Source organism: Rattus norvegicus, chromosome 10, assembly GCF_036323735.1.
Source record: "Rattus norvegicus strain BN/NHsdMcwi chromosome 10, GRCr8, whole genome shotgun sequence".
In the NCBI taxonomy this organism is placed as follows: Eukaryota; Metazoa; Chordata; class Mammalia; order Rodentia; family Muridae; genus Rattus; species Rattus norvegicus.
In genome coordinates this window covers 4,723,283-4,740,564 of record NC_086028.1, presented here as the reverse complement: position 1 = coordinate 4,740,564, position 17,282 = coordinate 4,723,283, and the positions used below count along the sequence as shown (strand labels likewise).

Genomic DNA, 17,282 nt, shown 5'->3' with positions numbered 1-17,282 from the left:
TCGAGGCTGCTTATTCTCAGCACTGGGATGGATTACATTAAATGCTGCTCAGCATAAAAAAGAAAGTTCTCTGAACGTCACTAACCTGCGGGTATAAGCATAAATATTTAGAGGAATATTTGACAATTTGAGTCTAGCGAAATAGCAGTAGTGTAGCAGGTTTAGTCTCTGGTGCCTCTGCCCTCCCCAGCGTTTGCTGCTTTTCTAGAGGAACTGAGTTTGGTTCCTAGCACCCGTCTCACAACTGCCTAATTCTAATTCCAGGGGATCTGATGCCCTCTTTTAACTTCTGTTGTTATATATATGCATGCACTTCTCCCCCCTTTAAAAAGTTAAAAAAAAAAAAAACCCTAAAAAAGGCCCAGCAGTAGTGGCCAACATAAAACGAACTCAGTGGTAGTTTTTGGAGTTTTTCTTTTTTTTAAAATCCTACATTGTGGTTTGCTTATATATTATGGTTTTTGATTTTTCTTTTTTGCCTTTATGGGTTTTTTGTGTATGCGAATGTGTATGTCTCTGTGTCTGTATGTATTTCTTGTTCTTACTCTTTGGCCCTTTTCCTATTTCTTTGTTTTGCCCTACTCTGATTAGTTTTATTTTCTTTTACTATTAGGTACAGGTTTGCTTTCTGAGAGAGAAAGGGAAAGGGTGTGGATTTGAGTGGGTGGGGAGGATCTGGAAGGAGCTGGGGACATTATATAGCTAGAGTATATTGTATGGGGAAAAATCTATTTAGAAAAACCCTAAACCCCCAAGAGAATCTGATTTAGTTTTGGTTTATTCTTGCTGTGACAGTAGGTCCTGCTGCCCCACAGGAGTGAGGCTTGCCTTCCTTCTGTCTGCTACCACAGCTTTTCTTTCGCCAGATGCCCGATGTAAAAGGGAGCGGAGGAGGAGGAAGAAGGTGACCAACATTGTCTCTTTTGATGATGACGATGAGGAGCAGGGCGCTGGGGACACTTTAAAAAAGATGCCTGGGACTGCAGAGAGTTCGGAGGAGAACTCTGACCGATCCTCTGTCAACATCATGGCAGCCTTTGAAGGCCCCTTTGGGCCAAATTCCAACGGGAGCCAGAGCAGCAACTCATGGAAAATGGATTCTGCATCTTTGAACGGGGAGCTGGGCTACCAGAAGCTTGATGTGAAGAGCATTGATGACGATGTGGATGAGAGCGAGGAGGCTGTGTACAGGAACCCATTAGGAAGGGGACACACGGGCCACAAGGAGTCGCCAGACAGGTGAGCTCTGACAGGAGTTGTTTTCTATGGATGTGAGTGGAATGAGTGAGTTTGGGGGCTGGGGAAATGGCTCAGTCGGTAAAGCCCTTGCTGTGCAAGCCTGATGACCTGAGTTCAGATTCCCCGCATCCCAGCTGAATGGGGCAGAGCAGGCACTTGTGATCCTGGCACTCCAGGGGGGAGATGGGAGGTGGGTGCCACTGGATGCTCGAAGTCAGGAAGAGCAAGAGAGATCCTGTCTCAAACATGGTAGAAGGACAGCAAGGACACACGAGCTTGAACTCTGACCTCCACGTGTGCACCAAGGCATGTGTGCGTCACCCACAGGTGCACACATGAGCGTGGATGTATGAATGTGTACACACATCATATACATAAAAATAGTGCAGTTTTTGTATTTCTTTGGATGCATTTTTCATTCTTTAGATCTTTTTGACCTTGCCCTGATGAGAATTAAGGAAATGGAGTCTGTTTAAATGGATTTAATAGAAATTAGCGTCAGAATGTGTATTTTGACATTTTTGCTTTAACATAGGCTTTGGCTTTCACAAGCTGGGTTTTCCTATGTGTCTAACCTGTGACAAGCTCACGAGGAACGTGGACTTGGCCTTGATCTAATCATTGATTACATCTGCAGCGCCTAAGACATTAATTCTTAACCTTCCTAACATTGTGACCCTTAATAGAGCTCCTCATGTTGTGGTGACCCCCCAACCATAAACATTTTCATTGCAATTTCATAAATGTAATTTTGCTACTGATATGAACCATAATGTAAGTATCTGTGTTTTCTGATGACCTTCGATGACCTCTGTGACAGTGTTGTTCAATCCCCAGAGGGTTGTGAGATGCACAGGTTGAGAACCGCTGGCCTGAGAAGAGGTAACTGTCTTGTGTAACAGTGACAAGCTAAGAACCGCGTCAGGGCTGACAGCGTGGCTCCATCGGTAGAGCATGTGACCGGCATGCTCAGAGTTCTGGGTTTGCACTCTGCCCCGGCACTGCATGAGCTGGCTGTGGTGGTGCATGTCTATCATCAGCACTGGGGCAGGGAGGCAGGCAGAAGGAGCAGAAGTTCAGGATTATCACCCTGGCTCACATGAGGCTCTCTCAAAAAGAAAACCAAGGACTGCTGAGCACAGCACTGTCTGTGGCCAGGGAGGCGCTACCTTAGGTTAGTGAGCATCACTTCTGTCAGGTCGCAGAGGAAAGAGCCAAGCCACACTGGATCGGAGGCCTTTGACACATATACCAGCACAGCGAGTGGTGTCACACACATACTGGTGCACCGAGTGGTGTCACACACATACCGGCACACCGAGTGGTGTCACTCAGCAAGCTGCTTCTGCTGGCTGCTCTTCATGGTTCTTTGTACTCCCACTCCTTACAGCCATACTAGCCAGTTAAATGCTGTTTCTTTAAAGCTCTAGAGTACATGGTGCTAATCATGGCTAATGTCATGGTTCTTCCTGGTAAAGGGTGGCATGAACATGTGTGAACGTGTCCTTCTATGGGACTGAGATGCCATGGTCCCCCTAACATCCATAATGGCTCCAGTGCTGTGTTTCTGGTGTTCATGTTTGTGTGATAATAACTTCTCTTATTTCTTTGGAGACTATATCCGTTTAAGAAGTTTTTGGGCTGGAGACTTGGTGCTCTTGCAGAGGACCCACACTTGATTTCCAGTCCCCACATGGTGAGCTGCAGCCATCTGAAGGTCTGCTCCCAGGGGATCTGATGCTCTCTTTCTTCTGGTCTCTGCGGGCAGGCATCAGGCACCATGCATGTAATATATATACACACACGCAGGCAAAGCATCCATACACATAAAAGACATAAACGTAAACATTTGACAGGGTTTTGCTGTCACCTATGCGCTCCTGCCGTCTGCCTGTGCTCTTCTGTGATGCTCCTCCTCTGCCAGGTTCAGAGGAAAGAACACTTCAGAATTGTTGGCCATGCTGGGAGTGGGTCCACATACACTAGTCCTCAGAACTTACTATTTCATGTCATTACATAATTAGTTGTTTCATATAATGGTCACCTTTGCTGAACTGTGAGATTCCCAGGTTGAATTCTTGCTTCTGGAATCTGGGAGAGTATTCAGGCTGAGATCAGTGTCTGGACGGATTTACCAGTGACAGGGTTTTCTGTTAGCCAGGACCTGACAAGAGCAGAAGAGTCTGACAGCATGAACTGGGGGGCTGGTGTTGTCCACCCACTTGGACTCACACAGGCTCTCTTACTTCTCAGAAGCACAGCTCACACTGGAGCCTGAGGGACACTCAGCATGCGGTCTCACGAAGCAGGGCCTCCCGAGTCCCTCTCATTGGTTCTGTGTCTGCAGAAGCCTCTCGGGTTAAATGGTTCTGTCACTGCTGAGTGGTTAGGCTGTTTGCTTTTGTTGTGGTTTTGTTGTTGCAGGGTCTCTGGATGTAGCTCAGCTGGCCTTAGATACATGATCCTGCCTCGGCCCCTGGACTGCCATCTGTGTAAGGCTGTTTCCTACTCACAACTATTTGTCAGCATCATCTCTAGCAGTGGTGTTCATGTTCACAGATTCTGGCTGTGTTGAGCCTGGGCTCGAAGTCTGAACCCTCTTGTTTTAATCACAGTTCTGTGAGGTAACTAGTGCTGTTTTCCTTCACCACTCCAGTTCTGCTTACATGTCTCAGACTCCTTGTTTGTGTTTGTTTGTTTGTTTTGAGACAGGGTGTCGTGTAGCCCAGGCTGGCCCAGGCTGAGATTCTGGTGGTATCTATGCCTGCCCTGTTTTGAACTTTCTTTTTCCTGGCTTGGGGAATTGACACATGGGGCTGTGGAGTGTGGCGAGTCTAACTCTGCATGTGGACTGACAGGGGCAGTCGCAGTTCAAGCCCAGAGGCAGTTTGCTGGCAGAACTTTCTCCTGAGAGGTTGGTGTTTTTGTTTTGTAGCTTTTGTTCCTTGGCTGAGGCCCATCTAGTCCAGCAGGACAATCTTTTAACTAAAACTCTACTGATGCAAATGTTAATATTTTTTTAAATACCCTCACAACAACTTCTAGCATAGTGTTTGACCCGATATCTGAGAAAGTCTCCCAACCAAGTTGGCACAATCACTGAAACTGCCTTTAGTTCTAAGTGCCCTTGGAATGCACTGCATTCTGTGGCTCTGTAGATGGTGAGTTGTGTGAGTCAATGCCTCAGACCCAGGCATCTCTCTTCTTACCCCTGGTGCCAGAGGTGTGCAGCCTGGAGGGGGAGGCCACCTTGTAAGACAGGGTGGTTACTGGCATTGTGATGTGTAAAAGGCACAAAGCAGAGTTGGGTGACCTTGGGAGCCTGGGCCTCCTTGGACCATGGACAACCTCTCACCGGTGTACAGGGACACCTTGCTTGAAGAGTCTGCAGATCAACCTGAGGAGGAGCCGGGCAGTGCTGAGTGGCTTATTGAGTAATGCTTGGCTTTTGGGTTCAGCTCAGTGTCATAGGAGAGGTCTAGCGCTCTCACACAGCCGTCATGTTGGGAAATGTGGCCAGGTTAGGGGGCTTAGTTAGGTTTGCCCCTGGAATGCTTCTGGAAAAATTTGATGTTGCTTGTTTTTAGGGTGGCCTGGTGGCTCAAATTTGGGCTTTCTCTTTTTGTTGGTAATTTAACCATTTCTTTGGTGCTGGATCCCTCTTTATTCAGTATCTATCACAAGCATCGGCTTTGTTCTTTGTTTTTTGTTTTTTTTTCCTCAAGATAGGCAATAGCTTTATTATGGAAAGGAATGTTTCAATCCTCTTGTTTGCGCCCTGGCATCAGTAAAGAAGTGAGTTTGGAGAGTGTTGGGGTCACTCAGAGTCACAAGCATGAGCCATGTCCATCTCCTAGTGACTAAGCTCCTCTTTCCTGCTAGGAGTCTGCAGCAAGAGTGCCCTGAGCTGTAGCTGAGGCTGGTCCAGCCATTTTGTGCACGGGCCAAGCTGGCTCCACAGGCCCCAGTTCCAAGCCTGAGCAGACACTTGCCCAGGCAGGCATGAAGGCTGTGCACCTGGGTGGAGAATCTGCCCTGAGTACATTGTCTCAACTCAGAAAGAGCTGAGCAGCAAGACTCCAAAGTCCTGTTCAGAGAAGCAGAGCACCTGCTCTGACCCGAATGTGCACCAGGCGTGAACCTGCAGAGGAGTGTGTCCTGTGTGCTCAGATCATGGGATCCTAATGCTGTTTTGTGTCATCAGTTTTTTTTTTTTTTTTTTTTTTTGGGTGGGGAGAGGCTCTTGGGCAATTTTTGTCTTTTTTTGCAGTCTTAGGGATTGAACTGAGTTTTCTGTTGCCCTGGCTTTCCTGGAACAGGACAGGTTGTTAGTAGACCAGGCCAGCCTTTAATTCCCAGAGATCTTCCTGCTTCTGCCTTTGAGTGCTGGAAATAAAGGTGTGCACCAGTATGCCCGCTGTGAACATCTTGTCTGATGTATGGAGATGAACTTGTACAGTAAATTGAATGTAGAAAAGTTTACGTGCACTTTCACTGCAACCATGCAAACGAGGAGCCGTGGCCGGCACCATAGATCTGGTCTTGCTGCTTGTTGGGGTGGTCTAGTGGTGATGCCCAGTTTTCCTTTACTCCGTATTTCCCATGGATGCTGGCCGCCTAGGAAGCCCCTCACCCACTGTGCTTGGACTTTATTCTTAACATTGTCTAGATTTTGAAACAGGTATTTTGTTTTAATGATAAATGATATTTTCTGTTATTTTAAAGCCAATTTTAAGTCTTGTTTACGTGTGTGTGTGTGTATGTGTGTGTGTGTGTGTGTGTACATTTGTGTGAAGATATTTATACAGTTCTCTTCTTTCATCACACGGGTCCTAGGGGGTCAAACTCGGGTCGTCAGGCTTGACAGCAAGCACCTTTATCTGCTGAGCCATTTTGTTTGCTCTTAAAGCCAATCCAGGCATCAATGGAGACCGTGGCCCTTGAGGGCCTCACCCTTCATGGCTCTGGCTTTGCTCCGACTCACATAGGCTGCTAGGGAATGGCAAGAATTGTCTTTGAAACAAGAGCAGAAGCTCACATGCCTAGAGAGGGAGCAGGACTTTTGCAGCTAGGGTTTGCTGATCCCTCCGGGCGAGAATAAGGCCAAGTTTGAAGCAAGCTTTATTCAGTACTAGCCAGGACAGTGGATAGTGGTCAGCTCCACTCCTGGGATTCCCAGAGAAGGGCTGTGAATTATGAAAGCAAAACCCACAAGGCTGTGTACTTCTCGCTTTCATCAAACTGTGGGCAAGCATATATCCTGATGTACTTCCTGCCTACGTACCTTCTCCTATGGGATCTATATGTGTGTGTATATAACTACTAGACAGGATCAAGCATGTCCCGTGTAGCCAAGGCAGCCAACCTTGTTTACGGAAGTGAAAAGTCACGGCTTGTCTTCTCACATGAGCAACGCCCCTGAACCCCGGGACTTGGCTGTCCTTGGGGGAGTGCAACTTCAGGTTTTGTTTACAGATCTCTTAAGCACAGTGATTTAAACTTAAAATCTAAGTTTAGCTCTCACAGACTGGCCAGTACTGTTTCCTTCTCTGAGAACATGCCCTGTCTGCCTGCCTGCCAATATATATACATATGTATATGTATATGTATATGTATATGTATATGTATATGTATATGTATATGTATATGTATATGTATATGTATATACATACATACATATTACACTGATAACATGACTACTCCCTGGTATAGTTAAGAGAAAGCTTATCATTGTAGATATGAGGGAGAGAATAGTCAGAGGCATCTGGAAGAGTTCAGAACAGAGAGAGAAAGAGGTAGACTAGACATGGCTAGCTTCCTGTGAGAGAGGAGAGAACAGCAAGGGATGGAGAATAGAGAAGTCAGAGAAGCAGGAGCAGGAGAGAGAATAGCCAGGTCATAACAAGGATGAGGAGCCTAGGGGAGGAGGCAACCAGGTTGTTAGGACGGACTTGAGTACTGACAGGCACTACAGGTGTGTTAATTGGAGGACCATAGGTCCCTTTAGCTGAGGTAAGGAAGTGGCCTCTTTTGGTAGAACAGGCTTTACAAGTGCCTGAGGAATGCTGGGTAACTTCCAGAAAACCCCCATAGCCAGGCTGAGCTAGGCCTGCGCTCAATTTTGGACATGTCAGTTGGGAGCAACGTGGCAACCACCTGCTGCATCAGAGTCGGAAGAGGGTGGTTCTGATAGCCCGGAGACACAGCTATGCTTATCTGAAACTTGCGATGGGGTCAGTGGCCAGGACCAAGGCAGGAGCTGTCCCTATTTTACCTCTGCCCCTCTGTCTAACTGTTCTTGTGCTGGTCATGGAAGGAGGCAAACGATTTACTCGTAAGATTCTGTTAGGACCATTCCCTGGGTTTCTTGTCATGAGCAAGAAGGTAGATATTCATAGTTAGTATAACAGAAGTTATACATTAGTATGTTGGGTTTGGGGTAGAGCCAAGAAAACTCACTTCAGAGACAGAAGCTTAAAAATGAAAGCTTTATTTTCTGTGGCACAGGGAGGCAGCCAGTTTGTGGGATCTGAATCTCAACCTTGAAGGAAGATTGTACACCATTTTTAGAAGGTGGGAACAGAAAGCAAGGGGGACCTGGGTCACCTGACTTCAGGGTCCTTGGGTCAGCTTTGGCAGTCAGGTCCCCTCCTGGACTCTGGTCCAGAATTTAGAGTGATGAGGGAACAAAGGAGGGGCAAGCTGCATGTGGACAGTAGGGACAGGCAGCACAGTTATGATGTGTGCTTTAGTTAGATAATGGGATAACAGCAACTTCCCTTGTACACCCTTTACTGGGTAACACACAAACATGAGACACCTCAGAAGCCGGACACGAGTTGGTTCTGGGTCCTGCCAGCAAGATGGAGCTTGCCCCTGAGATGGAAGGAAACTCTCCTAGCAGTCATGCTGAGGGTCATCGTACAGGGTTCACACTCTGAATTCCTAGCTATCTGAGCCTATTGGCCCAACGATGCTCACCTGTATGACACTTCTTAGCTGAAGGTCAGGGCCAGTCTCTAACAGAAGTCTCTGATTTGAGGGTCGGGATCCTGAAGGAGACTCTCCAGTCACAGGTTAGGTAGATCATGGCGGGTCTCTGCAGATGTGCAAAGAAGGACATTGCTCTTGGTCTCTGCTTGTATACTGTGCACTAGGTGTCCTGGGGCTCTAGGACTGTGTCAGGTAATCTTGGTGGTAACCACTGGATTCTGGTTATCAGGTGCAGCCTTGAGTATAGTGGATTCCCAAATAAGCTATGTTTACTTGTCTAAGGTATTTTTACTATGCTTATACCATGCACCCAATGCTAGCCCAGATAGATTTGGTTGTTGGCTTTTAAAGGCTTGTAAAGAAATACTGCCTATAAGAGTGTGCCACACAGGGGTTGGGGATTTGGCTCAGTGGTAGAGCGCTTGCCTAGCAAGCGCAAGGCCCTGGGTTCGGTCCCCAGCTCAAAAAAAAAAAAAAAAAAAAAGAGTGTGCCACACAGTCTAAAATGTTTACAGAGAAAAATGTCTTGACTTGTGCCCTAGAGTAAAGAAAGGATACATGTGGAGGCTCATGCAGGCAGGAGGCTGGGTACCATTCTGGTTTGATTTTTGAAGATCTCAGTCTGGGTACTGTTGTATATGGTCACCGGGTGATATTGTTTTGAGCCAGGGTCTCACTGTGTAGTTCAGGTTGGCCTTGAACTCATTGTAGCCCTCTTACTTCTGCCTCACAAGCATTGGGATTATGGGCGTGCGCCACCAGATTCTGCAAAAGTACATACTTTGGGAGATAGGTGACTTGCTGGTCAGGAGCCCTGCCTGCTCTTCTAGACGACCCAACTTCAGTTTCCGCACTCACTTGGCAGCTCACAGCTGTGAGGGAGCAGTAAAACTACTGAACCAAACTGCTCCGTGGGTAGAAAGAAAGCTTTCTTGGGGGAAATTCGAGATTGCTATGGCTGTCTCTGAGGGCATAGAACACAGTAAAAGACTGGGAAAGCATCACTAGTTTTTTAAGAGGAGGGTTGGGAGGGAGCCTGGAAGTTAGGGTATGGAGTTCTTGTGTGTCAGAACAGCCTGGGAATTAGGAGGGGACTTTGATATTGTTGCCAGTGTGTGTTAATGGGGAACTAGATTCTGCAGTAGAGACTGTTCCTGACAAACAGAACCCTGCATCACGGGCTCGGAAGAGCACTGCTTTTAGGGTTTTGTTTATCCACCAGCAGCCCTTCTGCTTCCTGGTCAGAGCACAGCCTGAGCTGAGCCCAGATTGCCATGGGGAACCCACTTTGGACCTAACAGCAATGGTCTATAACTCCAGTTCCAGGGGATCTGACACCTTCTAGCCTCTATGGGTACTGTATGCACATGGTGCACAGACATACACACAGGCAAAAGACCCATACACATAAGCTTTTTAAAAAGTTTAAAAATCATAATTTGACTTTTCTCTCCCTCCCCCTTTTCTTACTTGATATAGTAGTAGGTGTGATATTGAGAGCTTCCTTGTGTTCTCAGTTAGTGCACAGTGTGAGTGTATAAACTGTAAGAGTATCAGAAGGTCAAGGCCATCCTTAGCTCTGTACAGCATTCTCCATCAGCGCGGGACACCTTAGGCTCTATCTCAAACAAAGAAGTAAAAGCTAAAAAGTCTTGGTAAAACCCAAAATCTACACCCTTCATCCCCAACAGAATCAAACCAAAGTAAGACTCCAAGTTGGTGGTAGGTCGAGCTACACAAAGAGCGTGTGCCTTTGTGCTTCCCGGCCTCCCCTCCCAATGCTGGGAGCGTAGGTGTACTGGAGCTGGCCTGGGCTAGTTTGTGGGTTCGTCTTTCTTCCATCTTTCAACCTCCTCACACTAGAGAGAAGAGAGAGAAGGTTAGAGAGGTGGGGTGGTGATTTTATCTACATTGCTTTAGCTCCCAGTGGGTCACATGCTCTTACCAACACAGGAGCTATCTGGATTCATGAATGGAACACACACACACACACACACACACACACACACACACACACACACACACACACACACACACACGTTAATTTAAAACGTCTTGGCTAGACCAGAGACTAGGCACTCCTAAACCTTCCAAAGGCCCAATCGGGGAAATGGCTGATGGCTGCCCACCTAAATTCTCACATGACTGGTTGGCTTTCTTTCTTGTAGCTCCTACGTCTCATCCTTCTTCCCCGAGTCATGGCAATTTTCTGTCTCTTCTCTCTCCCTTGTCCTAGCCCATCCAAATCTTAGGGTTCCTCCCCTTCTCTCTTTTCTCAGTCGTTGGCAGGTGACATCTTTATAGATTGATCAAAAACCAACTGGGGACAAGGACCTTCAAGGCACATAGGTTCCCGATTAAATCAAAACATAACAGAGAGGAAAGGAGTGAGATCCTTGAATAAAGTCAGGGGTCTGAAAGGGGGCGATGTTATCTACAGTTATACTACTTCCTGTTGATTAGGGGCACTGAGTTCCTTAGCATTCAGGATATCTAATCTCTTCTTATTGTTCTTCTTTGCACACAACTACCTAACATACTACGATCAACAACAACCAGCAACAACTTAGAGCAACCAACATCCAACAACAGCCCACTGACAGACGGCCTCGTCTCTCAAGCCCCAGCATTTGTATGCCCTATGAAAAGTTCCCAGAATTCCAGACATCACACAGGTGCAGCAACTGTCCGCAGCTGGCAAAATCATACCTCCGCTAGAGCACGAGGCAAATCATAGTCAAAGCCCAACACTGGGACTAAAGTGAAAACATTTTTATAATATTTCTGTGTTTTTAATGAAACAAAAAATCCTAAAATTGTCAGTACAGTGTACACTATTATGGTTGGCTACAAACAACCTTTGTAAAAAGGGTCTTCCTCCTCAGCTTCCTGCTCTGCTCCATGATCCTGAGCTGAGCCTTCTACCTTAGGGTGACATGACTGATGTCTGTGTGCTCTTGCAGACTATAGGCTCCAAGTGCACATGGTAACCATTTGTTGGCTCTTTGCCCTTGTGGTGAACACAGTGCCTGCTTTCAGGAGACACTCAACGAGCCCCCATAAACAAGTACTTGAGGGGTCCTTTCTGAGCTCCATGGCCCTGATTTCAGCCCCATCCAGGCCTGGGGACTTGAGGAACCCAGATGCTGTGGGATGTCTGGAGGCCCTGTCATGCAGCTGTATTCTTTCTCCATAGGACACTGGATGGGAATGCCAGCCTCCCCCAGGTACATGGCTGGGCCCCACTGCAGGTGCTTCATGGAGATGCTGATGCTGACACTGACATCCTCTTTCCCGTCAGTGGAGTGGGCTCCTATGGTACAGCAGGTGGGTACTTCCTGTCTTCTCCAGCTTCTGTTCCAAGAACCAGAGGGGAGTTTTTGAGTTATCTGTACAGGTAGGAATAGGTAGGAGCTAGGAGATCTGGGGCTCGGGTCAAGGATGGCTTGTGGACATTGAAAATTAAGAAGTAGTTTAGAGATTTCCTCTAGAACTAGAGTGTTACTGATGCTCCACTAGAATGCCTTGAGGTAAACTGGTTGGCAAGACCCTAGGAGACTCACATGCCTGCCCCCAACAGTCTATTGCTAAACTTGGTCACATCAAAATTAACCACAAACAGTGACCATTATTTTGCACCTAAGGAGATGGGATATCTGAACTTTGTAAAGGCCCCACCCAGCACCTGTGCTTCTCTTTTGGTGTGTGCTGCTCTTTCTGTGTGTGCTTCTTTTTCTTGTGTGCTTCTCTTTCTGTGTGTGCCTATTTGGTGATGGCTTCAGAGATGTGCAGCTAATCTGAGAGCATTCCTCAGTTCACCTGCAGCCTGTAGTCTTCTAACTTCACCCCCTTGGCTCTAACATTCTTCCTGTCTTCGTCCTTACTCCTAGCTTCAGTGGCTGCTTGTTAAGTTGAGGAGTATATGAGCTCGTTCTCTGTTGCTGTGATAAACACGAAGACCAAAAGCAATTCTTGAAAGAATGAGTTTATTTTGGTTTCTAGCTCCAGAAGGTTAAGAGACCATCACAGTGGGGGGCATGGTAGAAGGCATACATGACAATCAGAGAAGGAAACTGAGCTCTCAGCAGCCACCATGAACAAGGTGCAGAGAGAACTGGTAATGGTGTACGGCTTTATGTTCTCAAAGCCCACCGGCAGTGATGTCCTTCCTCCCGTGAGGCTGCACATCCCCTTAACCTTCCCAAACAGCATCACCACCAGGACCAAGTGTTACTTAAATGCCTGCAGCTAAAGGTGACATGTGCCATTTGAAGCGGTACAAGTAGTGACTGTCACACACTGATGTGATCTGATATGGTAGATTGTGGAGCCCTCTGGGAAGCAGCTCTACTCTTCACAGTCAAGATTCCGTGGGAGCTGGCATCATGCGCCCAGCCAATGATAGGCTCACATTTGGAGTTCATGGTGTTCTTTGTTTAGCATTTACCTTTTCTGCTATGTACATGGTGCTAGGCCTGGGGGATCTGAAGGGAATCCCACCTGAGTGAGGCCTTCCTCCATTCTCATAGTTTTATTTTTTACTTTAATTATTTTTTTTTCTTGAGACAGGATTTCGCTGTATAGATTAGCTGGCCTAGATCCCCCTGTGGAGTCCAGGCTAGCTTCAAACTCAGAGATCCACCTGCCTTTGCCTCCTGAGTGCTAGGATTAAAGGGCATATCAGTAGCCTTTTAAATCCTTTAAAACGTGTGTGTATATTTGTGTCTATATGTGGTTATGTGCACATGTAGGTGCCCATGGTGGCCATGGTGGCCAGAAGAGCGTATTAGATCCCCTGGCACTGGAGTTATAGGCAACTAATTGTGAGCCAACAGATGTGGGTGTTGTGAACTGAACATGGGTCCTCTGGAAGAACAGCAAGGGCTCTCAACCACGCACTGAGCCATCTCTTTAGCCCCATATTCAAATCTTTTAAAATCACATCTACTTTTTATGTATTCTGAGAGTGTGTGGAGATGTGTCACTGCATGTGTGGAGGCCAGAGGACAACTTTTGGGAGTCACTTCTTTCCATCAAGTGTATTTCGGGGGTCACACTGGGGTCATCAGACTTGGCAACAAATGCCTTTATATATGGAGCCATCTTGTCAGCCTAGTAGTCTTTATTTTGAGGCATTTCACTAAGGCCACTCAACTAGCTGTCTTCCTGCTCCAGCCTCTTAAGTGACTGGGATTACAGTTTATGCTGACAGCTATAGCTTGGGGCTATTTTTAAAATTTTCAGTCTGAAGGAAAAATGTATAGCATGTGTCCTCTGAATTCTTCCATATCTCTAGTCTGTCTGTTATTTCTTACCAGGGCTATTATTGCAAAACGGCTTCTCAGCAAGCCTGCACTGGCTCCTTTTGCCCGTGTTTCTGTCCTTTTTTTTTTTTTTTTTTTTATCAGCCAGAGCAGATATGGAGAACAGTCAGGTTGCATCATGCTCTGGCTCTCCCTCTGCACATGGGATAGTTTGCTACTGTTACTGTAGCCATTTAAGCAACCTCCAAGCAGTGGCAGCCTCACTCCCTCTCATTCACGCCTTCCCTGCTCCTATCAACCTGCTTCTGCTTCTCACTCCTCTTCTCCCCCACCTTCTGTACCCAGGTTCATCTCTCAGGTTGTAGTGTAGATGTCACCTTTCTTTTTCTTTTTCGAGACATGGTTTTGCTATGTATCCCTAGTTGGCCTGAAACTCATTATATAGATCAGACAAGCCTTAACTTGTGGCAGTCCTCCTGCCTCTGCCTTCTGAGTTCTGGAACTAGAACACATATTTCTTGACAAATAACACTTTTTTAAAAATGCCTTTTTTTTCCCCACTGCTCCCTACTTGGACCGGTCAGGCTTCATGTGCCTCACTGTGTAATCCTAAAAAGCTGTCTTCATTGTTCTGATGGAGATATTGGCAGAGACGAATTTGTGTATAACTAGACAGTGCCTGTCCTTTCTAGTCTGTGAGGTTCACACGCACAAGGAGTGTTGCCCTGAGTTTGACACTGGTCAGTTCTGAGCCCTCAGTTGGGGCTGTAAGTAAGCTCCTGCAGAATGGATGAGCAAATGATGGTAGAGAGATGCTGCAGGCAAGGCCGTATCATGTTGGGAGAATGATACCCACCCACACAGGACACAGGGCAGACAGAGGTGCTGAGGCAGGAGAGCTAGGAGGTCAGAGGGGCAAACCTTCAGGTTTGTACTTCAGGTCAGTTTAGTGAACCTGCCTGCTGAAGTAAGGAGGGCTCAGCCCAGTGCTAAACATGTTTCAAATACTAACTTCGTGATCCTGGCAAGTCAGTTAAGCTCTTGTGGGTCTGTGTCTTCATCTGTGAAGATATATAGACCGGGGTATAGCCCCATGGTAGAGCATTTTTTCCCAGCACCTGTGTTCTATCCCATCACTGTATATATAATAAAAGGTGCCAGTGACTGTCGTTCATGTTCTGTGTGCCAGTGTATCTGCCCCACCACAGTGCCAGCTGTGTGTATGTCTGCCAGCCACACAGAGGGGCCAGGTCAGCGCTGCATCTGGAATGGCCTTTATTCCAGCCATGCGTGGTGTTGGATGCTGTCAGTCGTGGCTGAATTTCAGCACTGAGGATGAACTGAGGTGGCCTCCTGCTGAAGGATCTTTGAAGATACTGAGGCTTTAGTGAGGGATAATTTAGTGACACTGGAGATTTTTGGATATGTGTTTGTCAGCTTCCTGTTAAACAATACTTGGGACAGTCAACTTAAGAGAGGAAAGGTTTATTTTGGCTCACAAGCTCAGAGACTTCATTCCATGTTCAGTTGTCTTCAGCTTGTGGTGAGGCAGAGCATCACGTTTGGGAATGCAAGGTGCAGGAAGCTGCTTACCTCAGAGCTAGGCAGGAGCCCGGGTTCCAGTATCTGATTCCTCAAGGCCACATCCTCAGTGAACCTCTTAGAGTCCTACTGCGGTACCACGAACTATGGTTAAACATGGGCCTTTGCCAGGATCAGCAACCGTAGCGGATTCCCCTGGCTCTGTGGTGGGTGGAGGGCAGGTGCCCCTGAGCTAAGAGTCCAGAAGGAAGTAGGATTACAAGGCCCAGGGGTTTTGGGTGGCTGCCGGGCTCAGGGAGGTCTCAGGAGACCTTCCTGATGAGCCAGGGTTTAGGCTGAGGTTTCAGCCAAATGAGGGAGTTTGAGAGTTTTCCTCTTGAGAGGTAAGAGTATGTATACACTAGACTTTGTAGGATTACCCAAAAGTGCAGGGGCAAAGAGCCATTGGTGGTTCACATATGTGATCCCAGGCCTCAGGAGCTGGAGGCAGGATTGTTACAAATTTGAGGCCAGCCCAAGCTACAGAGTGAAATCTTGTCTCAAAACTATAACAATATAAAATGTAATTATGTCAAGTAATTATTAAAATGTATGATAGGCCAGACAAGTATGATAGGCATATGTTTGTAATTCCGGAAAGCTGAGGCAAGAAAAGCTTGAGTTAGAGGCCAGCCAGGGTGCATAGGGAGACCCGGTCTCCAAACAGAGCAGAACAAAGCATTACAAAACTGGAAACGAGGCACAGAGAGGCTGCCTGACTGGACTGCAGTTGAGGAGCAGGGCTCTACACTGTAGCCAGCAGCATCTGTACCCTTTAGCTTCACGGATAGGTAGAAAGGAGCAGAGGGGTAGTCACTTGATTTCCCATCCGATGCCTCAGTCCTGGGATAGAAACCAGGCTTGCACTGCAAGCCCTTGGGTTACTGGAGCTAGTAGGGGTTGCCTGGGATGTGCCACCAAAGGATTTGTCTTCTCCAGGCTCACGTCCCTTAAGCCTGGCAGAGGCCAGAGGATTGCTCTGCCTCTGTGGCTCTGACTCCAGAGCTTCATGAATGAGCAAGGGTTCCCCTGAGTGATACAATCTTCCTAGACATCTGGCCTCAGCCTGCAGGTCTGCACTTTTCCTGAGCAGCAGTGAATGCATCTGCAACACTCAGTAACGTTAGCAACATTCTATGCCTATTTGTTCTAGGGACTCACCATGGCCCCACTTCCTTTCCCAAATGCTTAGTGTGACTTTTGGCATAGAAAGTGTCAGATTTCACCAGTGATGGGACACTGCTGCCCTCTCGTGTCCACTACAAGTAGGAGCGATTCGTCTAACAAAAGCCCTGATTCTGCTGTGGGCCCTAGATCGTGCACTTTGGGAATAACGCCCCTTGCTTCAAACAAACAAATACAGGCATATGTAGCAACCAGTGCTGAGTCTCAGTGATGGCTTCTGGAAAAATGGGTAGCAAATGAAGCCGGTGTGTGGGGGGGAAGTTTAAAGGTAGCTAATAGGCCAGCTGAGCACATGGTAAGGGGAAATGGAGTTGAAAATAAAGCCTCACTCTCTCTGCGTGATTTCTGCAGATGCCCCTGTGGGAAGTCTGGAGAACGGAACAGGGACAGAGGACCACATACTTCCAGAGCCTGGCCTTCGGTACAGGTCAGTACCAGGACACCAAGTCCATCAGTGGATGGGGACATGCTGTTTACGTCTCTGCCTTTTATTCTCATTTGAAGACACCTGTTGGTGTTGAAGACTGAGGCCTGACCTCATGTTTGTGCTCAGATGGGCAGCTGTTGGGGTCATGGGTCACTCAGACAAACTGATTTATGATACAGCATTCGAGCTGGGCGGCCCCTCAGTGGCAGAGCGAGTGTACAACGTGCACAAACCTCAAACCTCATTTGTATGCCCTGTCCTTGCCACAGGTCTGTGACCATACTGAGTACTTCCACCCTGGCCAGCCTTCCTAGTTAAAGTTTGTTAGTGTTTGATAATGGCGTTTATCAGCCCTAATGTTAAATGATGTCTAGGCCTTGGGGAAGAGGTACTAGCTGTTAAGTAATTAGGATATTGACTGGCAGCTTGTAAGTGCAGAAGGCTTTTCTCTTTCACATTAAAGGAAAAAAACTAAGGAAAATTTAAGTTGCCAGTGTCACTGCTTCTCACAGGGAGCACTGCCCTGGTCTCCAGTGTCACTGCTTCTCACAGGGAGCACTGCCCTGGTCTCCAGTGTCACTGCTTCTCACAGG

The 17,282-nt window shown here is 47.2% G+C and overlaps 1 protein-coding gene across 14 annotated transcripts in view; it reads left to right on the top strand.

Moving 5' to 3' along the window:
• Nucleotides 1–17,282, top strand: part of Snx29 (sorting nexin 29) — a 413,817-nt gene that overhangs the window by 65,118 nt on the left and 331,417 nt on the right. For 13 of the 14 annotated variants that reach the window (XR_005489945.2, XM_039086859.2, XM_039086858.1 and 10 more), the window contains 3 exons: nt 867–1,239; nt 11,429–11,559; nt 16,614–16,689. Coding sequence is in view for 13 of the 14 variants with exons in the window: in XM_039086859.2 (XP_038942787.1) it covers nt 867–1,239; nt 11,429–11,559; nt 16,614–16,689 (580 nt within the window). In the remaining variant the exon portion in view is untranslated. Of the gene's footprint in view, nt 1–866; nt 1,240–1,263; nt 4,674–11,428; nt 11,560–16,613; nt 16,690–17,282 lie in introns of those variants that run through there. The other variant, XM_008767499.4, reaches the window with a different exon arrangement.